At 44.7% G+C, this 12,878-nt stretch overlaps 1 protein-coding gene across 1 annotated transcript in view; it reads left to right on the top strand.

Annotated features, from left to right (window-relative positions):
* The window catches only part of dmd (dystrophin), a 462,454-nt gene that overhangs the window by 427,720 nt on the left and 21,856 nt on the right, over positions 1 to 12,878 (top strand). The window contains exons 82-84 of the mRNA XM_090209468.1: positions 8,390 to 8,547; positions 10,416 to 10,582; positions 11,713 to 11,824. Of these exons, the coding sequence (XP_090065594.1) occupies positions 8,390 to 8,547; positions 10,416 to 10,582; positions 11,713 to 11,824 (437 nt within the window). The remainder of the gene's footprint in view (positions 1 to 8,389; positions 8,548 to 10,415; positions 10,583 to 11,712; positions 11,825 to 12,878) is intronic.

Raw genomic sequence — 12,878 nt, 5'->3', positions numbered from 1 at the left:
AATACAGATATAAGTAGTGACTGATCTTTATATTACCTCACCTGGAAGACAAATACAGATATAAGTAGTGACTGATCTTTATATTACCTCACCTGGAAGACAAATACAGATGTAAGTAGTGACTGATCTTTATATTACCTCACCTGGAGGACAAATACAGATGTAAGTAGTGACTGATCTTTATATTACCTCACCTGGAAGACAAATACAGATATAAGTAGTGACTGATCTTTATATTACCTCACCTGGAAGACAAATACAGATATAAGTAGTGACTGATCTTTATATTACCTCACCTGGAAGACAAATACAGATGTAAGTAGTGACTGATCTTTATATTACCTCACCTGGAGGACAAATACAGATGTAAGTAGTGACTGATCTTTATATTACCTCACCTGGAGGACAAATACAGATGTAAGTAGTGACTGATCTTTATATTACCTCACCTGGAAGACAAATACAGATGTAAGTAGTGACTGATCTTTATATTACCTCACCTGGAAGACAAATACTGTAACGGTTTTCTTCAGTCTCCTCCTCTGATGAAGAGGTAGAACAAGGATCGGACCAAAATGCAGCGTGTAGATTGCGATCCATGTTTTAATGAACAAACGTTAAACACGAATCAGTACAAAAACAATAAACGTAACGAAAACCTAAACAGCCTATCTGGTGAAAACACATAGACAGGAACAATCACCCACAAACACACAGTGAAACCCAGGCTACCTAAATATGGTTCCCAATCAGAGACAATGACGAACACCTGCCTCTGATTGAGAACCATATCAGGCCGAACATAGAACTAGACAAACTAGACATGAAACATAGAATGCCCACTCAGATCACACCCTGACCAATCAAAACATAGAAAATACAAAGTAAACTATGGTCAGGGCGTGACAGTACCCCCCCCCCAAGGTGCGGACTCCGGCCGCAAAACCTGAACCTATAGGGGAGGGTCTGGGTGGGCATCTGTCCGCGGTGGCGGCTCTGGCGCTGGACGTGGACCCCACTCCATGACAGTTTTAATCCCCCTCCTAAACGTCCCTAAATAGGTTACCCACCACAATGATAACATGGGACAGAGGGACAGCTCGGGACAGAGGTAACTCGGGACAGATGGGTAGCTCATCACTGAGAGGAAGCTCAGCACTGAGAAGAAGCTCAGCACTGAGAAGAAGCTCAGCACTGAGAAGAAGCTCAGTACTGAGAGGAAGCCCAGGCAGGTAGTAGAAACTACCAGAACCTGGCTGGCTGGCGGTTTCAGCAGATCCTGGTCGACTAGCAGATCTGGGAGAATCTGGTCGACCGGCGGATCTGGGAGAATCTGGTCGACTGGCGGATCTGGGAGAATCTGGTCGACTGGCAGATCTGGGAGAATCTGGACGACTGGCAGATCTGAGAGAGTCTGGACGACTGGCAGATCTGGAAGAGTCTGGTCGACTGGCAGATCTGGAAGAGTCTGGTCGACTGGCAGATCTGGAAGAGTCTGGTCGACTGGCAGATCTGGAAGAGTCTGGACGACTGGCAGATCTGGAAGAGTCTGGACGACTGGCAGATCTGGAAGAGTCTGGACGACTGGCAGATCTGGAAGAGTCTGGACGACTGGCAGATCTGGAAGAGTCTGGTCGACTGGCAGCTCTGTCTGCTCCATGCTGACTGGCTGCTCCATGCTGACTGGCAGCTCTGGCTGCTCCATGCTGACTGGCTGCTCCATGCTGACTGGCAGCTCTGGCTGCTCCATGCTGACTGGCTGCTCTGGCTGCTCCATGCTGACTGGCTGCTCTGGCTGCTCCATGCTGACTGGCTGCTCCATGCTGACTGGCTGCTCCATGCTGACTGGCGGCCCTGGCTGCTCCATGCTGACTGGCGGCCCTGGCTGCTCCATGCTGACTGGCGGCCCTGGCTGCTCCATGCTAACTGGCGGCCCTGGCTGCTCCATGCTAACTGGCAGCTCTGGCGGCTCCTTGCAGACTGGCAGCTCTGGCGGCTCCTTGCAGACTGGCAGCTTTGGCGGCATCCTGCAGACAGGCAGCTCTGGCGGCTCCTTGCAGACTGGCAGCTCCATGCAGACTGGCAGCTCTATGCAGACTGGCAGCTCCTTGCAGACTGGCAGCTCCTTGCAGACTGGCAGCTCCTTGCTAACTGGCAGCTCTAAGCTAACTGGCAGCTCTAAGCTAACTGGCAGCTCTATGCTAACTGGCAGTTCTGAACAGGCGGGAGACTCCGGCAGCGCTGTAGAGGCGGAAAGCTCTGACAGCGCTAAACAGGCGGGAGACTCCGACAGCGCTGGAGAGGAGGAGGGGTCCGACAGCGCTGGACAGGCGAGGCGCACTGTAGGCCTGATGCGTGGCACTGGCACTGGTGGTACTGGGCCAAGGACACGCACAGGAAGCCTGGTGCGGGGAGCTGCTACCGGAGGGCTGGGGTGTGGAGGTGGTACTGGAAAAAACGGACCGTGCAGGCGCACTGGAGCTCTTGAGCACCGAGCCTGCCCAACCTTACCTGGTTGAATGCTCACGGTCGCCCTGCCAGTGCGGCGAGGTGGAATAGCCCGCACTGGGCTATGCAGGCGAACCGGAGACACCGAGCGCAAGGCTGGTGCCATGTAAGCCGGCCCAAGGAGACGCACTGGGGACCAGCTGCGTAGAGCCGGCTTCATGGCATTAGGCTCGACGCTCAATCTAGCCCGGCAGACACGCGGAGCTGGAATATACCGCACCGGGCTATGCACCCGCACTGGAGACACCGTGCGCACCACTGCATAACACGGTGTCTGTCCGGTCTCTCTAGCCCCCCGGTAAGCACAGGGAGTCTGCCCAGGTCTCCTACCTGGCGTAGCCATACTCCCTGTTAGCCCCCCCCCAATAAATTTTTGGGGCTGCCTCTCGGGCTTCCTTGCCAGCCGTGTTCCCTCATATCGCCGGCTCCTCTCTCCGGCTGCCTCTGCTCTCCTAAGTGCCTCCACCTGTTCCCATGGGAGGCGATCTCTTCCAGCCAGTATCTCCTCCCAAGTGTAACAGCCCTTGCCATCTAAAACGTCCTCCCATGTCCATTCCTCTTTACGCTGCTGTTGCTGCCTGTTGACACGCTGCTTGGTCCGTTGGTGGTGGGTGATTCTGTAACGGTTTTCTTCAGTCTCCTCCTCTGATGAAGAGGTAGAACAAGGATCGGACCAAAATGCAGCGTGTAGATTGCGATCCATGTTTTAATGAACAAACGTTAAACACGAATCAGTACAAAAACAATAAACGTAACGAAAACCTAAACAGCCTATCTGGTGAAAACACATAGACAGGAACAATCACCCACAAACACACAGTGAAACCCAGGCTACCTAAATATGGTTCCCAATCAGAGACAATGACGAACACCTGCCTCTGATTGAGAACCATATCAGGCCGAACATAGAACTAGACAAACTAGACATGAAACATAGAATGCCCACTCAGATCACACCCTGACCAATCAAAACATAGAAAATACAAAGTAAACTATGGTCAGGGCGTGACAAATACAGATGTAAGTAGTGACTGATCTTTATATTACCTCACCTGGAAGACAAATACAGATGTAAGTAGTGACTGATCTTTATATTACCTCACCTGGAAGACAACTACAGATGTAAGTAGTGACTGATCTTTATATTACCTCACCTGGAAGACAACTACAGATGTAAGTAGTGACTGATCTTTATATTACCTCACCTGGAAGACAACTACAGATGTAAGTAGTGACTGATCTTTATATTACCTCACCTGGAGGACAAATACAGATGTAAGTAGTGACTGATCTTTATATTACCTCACCTGGAAGACAACTACAGATGTAAGTAGTGACTGATCTTTATATTACCTCACCTGGAAGACAACTACAGATGTAAGTAGTGACTGATCTTTATATTACCTCACCTGGAGGACAAATACAGATGTAAGTAGTGACTGATCTTTATATTACCTCACCTGGAGGACAAATACAGATGTAAGTAGTGACTGATCTTTATATTACCTCACCTGGAAGACAAATACAGATATAAGTAGTGACTGATCTTTATATTACCTCACCTGGAGGACAAATACAGATGTAAGTAGTGACTGATCTTTATATTACCTCACCTGGAGGACAAATACAGATGTAAGTAGTGACTGATCTTTATATTACCTCACCTGGAAGACAACTACAGATGTAAGTAGTGACTGATCTTTATATTACCTCACCTGGAGGACAAATACAGATGTAAGTAGTGACTGATCTTTATATTACCTCACCTGGAGGACAAATACAGATGTAAGTAGTGACTGATCTTTATATTACCTCACCTGGAAGACAACTACAGATGTAAGTAGTGACTGATCTTTATATTACCTCACCTGGAGGACAAATACAGATGTAAGTAGTGACTGATCTTTATATTACCTCACCTGGAAGACAACTACAGATGTAAGTAGTGACTGATCTTTATATTACCTCACCTGGAAGACAACTACAGATATAAGTAGTGACTGATCTTTATATTACCTCACCTGGAGGACAAATACAGATGTAAGTAGTGACTGATCTTTATATTACCTCACCTGGAGGACAAATACAGATGTAAGTAGTGACTGATCTTTATATTACCTCACCTGGAAGACAAATACAGATGTAAGTAGTGACTGATCTTTATATTACCTCACCTGGAAGACAAATACAGATGTAAGTAGTGACTGATCGTTATATTACCTCACCTGGAAGACAAATACAGATGTAAGTAGTGACTGATCTTTATATTACCTCACCTGGAGGACAAATACAGATGTGGTCTAGTCTGTTAGTATAACTAGTATAACTAGTATATAGAGACAGTATCCATGTGGTCTAGTCTGTTAGTATAACTAGTATAACTAGTATATAGAGACAGTATCCATGTGGTCTAGTCTGTTAGTATAACTAGTATATAGAGACAGTATCCATGTGGTCTAGTCTGTTAGTGTAACTAGTATATAGAGACAGTATCCATGTGGTCTAGTCTGTTAGTATAACTAGTATAACTAGTATATAGAGACAGTATCCATGTGGTCTAGTCTGTTAGTATAACTAGTATATAGAGACAGTATCCATGTGGTCTAGTCTGTTAGTATAACTAGTATATAGAGACAGTATCCATGTGGTCTAGTCTGTTAGTATAACTAGTATAACTAGTATATAGAGACAGTATCCATGTGGTCTAGTCTGTTAGTATAACTAGTATATAGAGACAGTATCCATGTGGTCTAGTCTGTTAGTGTAACTAGTATATAGAGACAGTATCCATGTGGTCTAGTCTGTTAGTATAACTAGTATAACTAGTATATAGAGACAGTATCCATGTGGTCTAGTCTGTTAGTATAACTAGTATATAGAGACAGTATCCATGTGGTCTAGTCTGTTAGTATAACTAGTATATAGAGACAGTATCCATGTGGTCTAGTCTGTTAGTATAACTAGTATATAGAGACAGTATCCATGTGGTCTAGTATGTTAGTATAACTAGTATATAGAGACAGTATCCATGTGGTCTAGTCTGTTAGTGTAACTAGTATATAGAGACAGTATCCATGTGGTCTAGTCTGTTAGTATAACTAGTATATAGAGACAGTATCCATGTGGTCTAGTCTCTTAGTATAACTAGTATATAGAGACAGTATCCATGTGGTCTAGTCTGTTAGTATAACTAGTATAACTAGTATATAGAGACAGTATCCATGTGGTCTAGTCTGTTAGTATAACTAGTATAACTAGTATATAGAGACAGTATCCATGTGGTCTAGTCTGTTAGTATAACTAGTATATAGAGACAGTATCCATGTGGTCTAGTCTGTTAGTATAACTAGTATAACTAGTATATAGAGACAGTATCCTTGTGGTCTAGTCTGTTAGTATAACTAGTATATAGAGACAGTATCCATGTGGTCTAGTCTGTTAGTATAACTAGTATAACTAGTATATAGAGACAGTATACATGTGGTCTAGTCTGTTAGTATAACTAGTATATAGAGACAGTATCCATGTGGTCTAGTCTGTTAGTATAACTAGTATATAGAGACAGTATCCATGTGGTCTAGTCTGTTAGTATAACTAGTATATAGAGACAGTATCCATGTGGTCTAGTCTGTTAGTATAACTAGTATAACTAGTATATAGAGACAGTATCCATGTGGTCTAGTTTGTTAGTCTGTTAGTATAACTAGTATATAGAGACAGTATCATTGTGGTCAAGTCTGTTAGTCTGTTAGTATAACTAGTATAACTAGTATATAGAGACAGTATCCATGTGGTCTAGTCTGTTAGTATAACTAGTATATAGAGACAGTATCCATGTGGTCTAGTCTGTTAGTATAACTAGTATAACTAGTATATAGAGACAGTATCCATGTGGTCTAGTCTGTTAGTATAACTAGTATAACTAGTATATAGAGACAGTATCCATGTGGTCTAGTCTGTTAGTATAACTAGTATATAGAGACAGTATCCATGTGGTCTAGTCTGTTAGTATAACTAGTATATAGAGACAGTATCCATGTGGTCTAGTCTGTTAGTATAACTAGTATATAGAGACAGTATCCATGTGGTCTAGTCTGTTAGTATAACTAGTATAACTAGTATATAGAGACAGTATCCATGTGGTCTAGTCTGTTAGTGTAACTAGTATATAGAGACAGTATCCATGTGGTCTAGTCTGTTAGTATAACTAGTATATAGAGACAGTATTCATGTGGTCTAGTCTGTTAGTGTAACTAGTATATAGAGACAGTATCCATGTGGTCTAGTCTGTTAGTATAACTAGTATAACTAGTATATAGAGACAGTATCCATGTGGTCTAGTCTGTTAGTGTAACTAGTATATAGAGACAGTATCCATGTGGTCTAGTCTGTTAGTATAACTAGTATATAGAGACAGTATCCATGTGGTCTAGTCTGTTAGTATAACTAGTATATAGAGACAGTATCCATGTGGTCTAGTCTGTTAGTATAACTAGTATAACTAGTATATAGAGACAGTATCCATGTGGTCTAGTCCGTTAGTATAACTAGTATATAGAGACAGTATCCATGTGTTCTAGTCTGTTAGTATAACTAGTATATAGAGACAGTATCCATGTGGTCTAGTCTGTTAGTATAACTAGTATAACTAGTATATAGAGACAGTATCCATGTGGTCTAGTCTGTTAGTATAACTAGTATATAGAGACAGTATCCATGTGGTCTAGTCTGTTAGTGTAACTAGTATATAGAGACAGTATCCATGTGGTCTAGTCTGTTAGTATAACTAGTATACAGAGACAGTATCCATGTGGTCTAGTATAACTAGTATAACTAGTATATAGAGACAGTATCCATGTGGTCTAGTCTGTTAGTATAACTAGTATATAGAGACAGTATCCATGTGGTCTAGTCTGTTAGTATAACTAGTATATAGAGACAGTATCCATGTGGTCTAGTCTGTTAGTATAACTAGTATAACTAGTATATAGAGACAGTATCCATGTGGTCTAGTCTGTTAGTATAACTAGTATATAGAGACAGTATCCATGTGGTCTAGTCTGTTAGTATAACTAGTATATAGAGACAGTATCCATGTGGTCTAGTCTGTTAGTATAACTAGTATAACTAGTATATAGAGACAGTATCCATGTGGTCTAGTCTGTTAGTATAACTAGTATAACTAGTATATAGAGACAGAATCCATGTGGTCTAGTCTGTTAGTATAACTAGTATAACTAGTATATAGAGACAGTATCCATGTGGTCTAGTCTGTTAGTATAACTAGTATAACTAGTATATAGAGACAGTATCCATGTGGTCTAGTCTGTTAGTATAACTAGTATATAGAGACAGTATCCATGTGGTCTGTGGTCTGGTCATGTGGTAACACATGGATACCCCACATAGCCTGGTTCCTCTCTAGGTTTCTTCCTAGGTTTTGGCCTTTCTAGGGAGTTTTTCCTAGCCACCGTGCTTCTTCACCTGCATTGCTTGCTGTTTGGGGTTTTAGGCTGGGTTTCTGTACGGCACTTTGAGATATCAGCTGATGTATGAAGGGCTATATAAAATAAATTTGATTGATTGATTGGTCTAGTCTGTTAGTATAACTAGTATATAGAGACAGTATCCATGTGGTCTAGTCTGTTAGTATAACTAGTATATAGAGACAGTATCCATGTGGTCTAGTCTGTTAGTATAACTAGTATATAGAGACAGTATCCATGTGGTCTAGTCTGTTAGTATGTTAGTATGTATCTCTTGACTTGGGTATTTACCTCCCTCCCTCCCTCCCTCCCTCCCTCCCTCCCTCCCTCCCTCCCTCTCTCCCTCCCTCCCTCCCTCTCTCTCTCCCTCCCTCCCTCCCTCTCTCCCCCACCAGTCCTGTTCCGCCAGGTAGCCAGTGCAACAGGGTTCTGTGACCAGCGGAGGCTGGGTCTTCTCCTCCATGATTCCATCCAGATCCCCCGTCAGCTGGGAGAGGTGGCCTCCTTCGGGGGCTCCAACATCGAGCCCAGCGTCCGCAGCTGCTTCCAGTTTGTATGTGAAGCTAGTAGCTGTGGTCCTAGCTATGCACACACACACACACGCATGGACGCACATACACACATGCACTCACTCACGCACACATGCTTACACACACACATACACACACACAAACAACGTACATATAACATACAGGCGTATAAACTACCTCACATTCCACACTACTGTGCTAAGCACATTCTGCAGATCACACGGTAACCATTCTGTGCACTGTGGGAAAATGTCTGATAAAGTGTCTCTTTAGGTAGAGAGAGAGAGTCATTTGTGGTTAATCAGTAGGTCTATACATTGCACTCTAAAAATACCATACAAAAAAATATTATTATAAAAAAATAGGAATAAAGAAGGACATCAGACAGGACTGCTGGGAAGATCTGAGTTGGAATCATCTTTCTAGATTATCCACAGCAGCCAATTTAGTCAAAGTACATATGTTAGCCTGCTAGCTATGTTAGCCTGCTAGCTCTGTTAGCCAAAGAACACATGTTAGCCTGCTAGCTATGTTAGCCAAAAAACACATGTTAGCCTGCTAGCTATGTTAGCCAAAGAACATATGTTAGCCTGCTAGCTAGGTTAGCCAAAGTACATATGTTAGCCTGCTAGCTAGGTTAGCCAAAGTACATATGTTAGCCTGCTAGCTAGGTTAGCCAAAGGAAATATTTTTTAGCCTGATATCTGTTAGCCAAAGTACATATGTTAGCCTGCTAGCTATAGCCTAATGAATCACCATACTGAATGTGTTAGACACCAGGGTAATAGATTTACTGTGGCTATGTTAGCCAAAGTACATCTGTTAGGCTGCTAGCTATAGTGAATCACCATACTGAATGTGTTAGCCACAGTAAATCCATTACCCTGCTGTCTATGTTAGCCAAAGTACATCTGTTAGGCTGCTAGCTATAGTGAATCACCATACTGAATGTGTTAGCCACAGTAAATCCATTACCCTGCTGTCTATGTTAGCCAAAGTACATCTGTTAGGCTGCTAGCTATAGTGAATCACCATACTGAATGTGTTAGCCACAGTAAATCCATTACCCTGCTGTCTATGTTAGCCAAAGTACATCTGTTAGGCTGCTAGCTATAGTGAATCACCATACTGAATGTGTTAGCCACAGTAAATCCATTACCCTGCTGTCTATGTTAGCCAAAGTACATCTGTTAGGCTGCTAGCTATAGTGAATCACCATACTGAATGTGTTAGCCACAGTAAATCCATTACCCAATGGTGATCTGTAATCTATGGTCCATCTGTCAGCCAGTGGAAATAACTTCTCTACAGTCCATCACTGCATCGGTACCCAGCAGTAAATATGTCCATGGGACAATATGTAGAGTGGAATGGAAACGCCTGCTTTCCAATCCAGGAGAAAACAGGAGCAGGACAGTTTGTAGTTCAGTATTATTTTAAACTGGTAAAACAGCTTGTTTGTTCTAGAGCAATATAACACCTTATACATATCGTATACATATTTAGACTGTAAATACCACTGGTTTGTCCTATTAGTCAAACCTTCCCTCTTGCTGACCGTAGCTCTTACATAATTGGTTGTATGTGTGTTAAACTATTTCTAACAGGCCAATAACAAGCCAGAGCTGGAAGCTGCTATGTTCCTGATTGGTTATGTATTGTACTTCCTGTCTAACAGGCCAATAACAAGCCAGAGCTGGAAGCTGCTATGTTCCTGATGGGTTATGTATTGTACTTCCTGTCTAACAGGCCAATAACAAGCCAGAGCTGGAAGCTGCTATGTTCCTGATTGGTTATGTATTGTACTTCCTGTCTAACAGGCCAATAACAAGCCAGAGCTGGAAGCTGCTATGTTCCTGATGGGTTATGTATTGTACTTCCTGTCTAACAGGCCAATAACAAGCCAGAGCTGGAAGCTGCTATGTTCCTGGACTGGATGCGTCTGGAGCCTCAGTCGATGGTGTGGCTGCCTGTCTTACACCGTGTGGCGGCTGCTGAGACAGCCAAACACCAGGCCAAGTGTAACATCTGCAAGGAGTGTCCTATCATCGGCTTCAGGTACACAGACAGACAGACAGACAGACAGACAGACAGACAGACAGACACAGAGAGAGACAGACAGACAGACAGACAGACAGACAGACAGACAGACAGACAGACAGACAGACAGACAGACAGACAGACAGACAGACAGACAGACAGACAGACAGACAGAGAGAGAGAGAGAGAGAGAGAGAGAGAGAGACACAGACAGACAGATAGACAGGCTCTCTCCCTTTCTTTCTCTCTTGTTTCTTCTCAGTAGCCCTCTCCATCTCCATGGGCAAGTCTCAAATCACACCCTATTCCCCATAGGTAGTGCTCTACTTTAGACCATTGTCTACATAGGGCGGCCACATTGAGCTCTGGTCAAAAGTAGTGCACTATATAGGGTGTAGGGTGTCATTGAGCTGTAGCCTTAGACTTCTCAAGCCCCTTTATTAAATCCCAATGTTTCCAAAGTCACAATAACAGCAACCCTCCCTGACCTCAACCTTGGAAGTTGATCTTTAGGTTCAGGTCTCACATCTCCTCCACCAGTGTCCCCTCTCTCTGTGTAACCTCTGTCCCTGTCTGCCTCTCTCTGTGTAACCTCTGTCCCCGTCTGCCTCTCTCTGTGTAACCTCTGTCCCCGTCTGCCTCTCTGTGTAACCTCTGCCCCCGTCTGCCTCTCTCTGTGTAACCTCTGTTCCTGTCTGCCTCTCTCTGTGTAACCTCTGTCCCTGTCTGCCTCTCTCTGTGTAACCTCTCTCTCTGTGTAACCTCTGTCTCTGTCTGCCTCTCTCTGTGTAACCTCTCTCTCTCTGTGTAACCTCTGTTCCTGTCTGCCTCTCTCTGTGTAACCTCTGTCCCTGTCTGCCTCTCTCTGTGTAACCTCTCTCTCTGTGTAACCTCTGTCTCTGTCTGCCTCTCTCTGTGTAACCTCTCTCTCTCTGTGTAACCTCTGTTCCTGTCTGCCTCTCTCTGTGTAACCTCTGTCCCTGTCTGCCTCTCTCTGTGTAACCTCTCTCTCTGTGTAACCTCTCTCTCTGTCTGCCTTTCTCTGTGTAACCTCTCTCTCTGTGTAACCTCTCTCTCTGTGTAACCTCTCTCTTTGTGTAACCTCTCTCTCTGTGTAACCTCTGTTCCCGTCTGCCTCAATTCATCAGGTACAGAAGCTTAAAACATTTTAACTATGACATCTGCCAAAGCTGCTTCTTCTCTGGTCGTGTGGCTAAGGGACACAAGATGCAATACCCCATGGTGGAGTACTGTACACCGGTATGTATACACAGTGTGTGTGTGTGTGGGTACATGCATGCGTGTGTGTGTATGTGGGTACATGCGTGTGCATGTGTGTGGGGGGGGGGGGGTACATGTGTGTGTGTGGGTACATGCGTGTGTGTGTGTGTGGGGAGGGGTACATGCATGTGTGTGTGGAGGGGTACATGCGTGTGTGTGGGTACATGTGTGTGTGTGTGGGTACATGTGCGTGTGTGTGTGGAGGGGTACATGCGTGTGTGTGTGTGGGTACATGCGTGTGTGTGTGGGGGGGGGTACATGTGTGTGTGTGTGTGGGTGGGGGTACATACGTGTGTGTGTGGGTACATGTGTGTATGTGTGTGGGGAGGGGTACATGCGTGTGTGTGTGGAGGGGTACATGCTTGTGTGTGGGTACATGTGCGTGTGTGTGTGGAGGGGTACATGCGTGTGTGTGTGGGGGTACATGTGTGTGTGTGTGGGTACATGCGTGTGTGTGTGGGGGGGGGGGTACATGCGTGTGTGTGTGGGGGGGGGTACATGCGTGTGTGTGTGTGTGGGTGGGTACGTGTGTGTGTGTGGGTACATGTGTGTGTGTGTGTGTGTGTGTGTGTGTGTGGGGGGTACATGCGTGTGTGTGTGGGGGTACATGCGTGTGTGTGGGTACATGTGTGGGTGTGGGTACATGCGTGTGTGTGTGTGTGTGGAGGGGTACATGCATGTGTGTGTGTGGAGGGGTACATGTGTGTGTGTGTGGAGGGGTACATGCATGTGTGTGTGTGGAGGGGTACATGTGTGTGTGTGTGGAGGGGTACATGTGTATGTGTGTGTGTGTGTGGAGGGGTACATGCGTGTGTGTGTGGGTACATGCATGTGTGTGTGTGGGTACATGCATGTGTGTGTGTGTGTACATGCGTGTGTGTGTGTGTGGGGGGGGGGTACATGCGAGTGTGTGTGTGTGTGTGGGTACATGCGTGTGTGTGTGTGGGGAGGGGTACATGCGTGTGTGTGTGGAGGGGTACATGCGTGTGTGTGGGTACATGTGCGTGTGTGTGTGTGTGGGTACATGCGTGTG

The sequence above is a fragment of the Oncorhynchus mykiss genome, chromosome 18, assembly GCF_057628025.1.
Source record: "Oncorhynchus mykiss isolate SJ-2025 chromosome 18, ASM5762802v1, whole genome shotgun sequence".
Classification (NCBI taxonomy): Eukaryota; Metazoa; Chordata; class Actinopteri; order Salmoniformes; family Salmonidae; genus Oncorhynchus; species Oncorhynchus mykiss.
The sequence above is the reverse complement of the archived record's forward strand: the minus strand, read 5'-3'. Positions and strand labels throughout refer to the sequence as shown.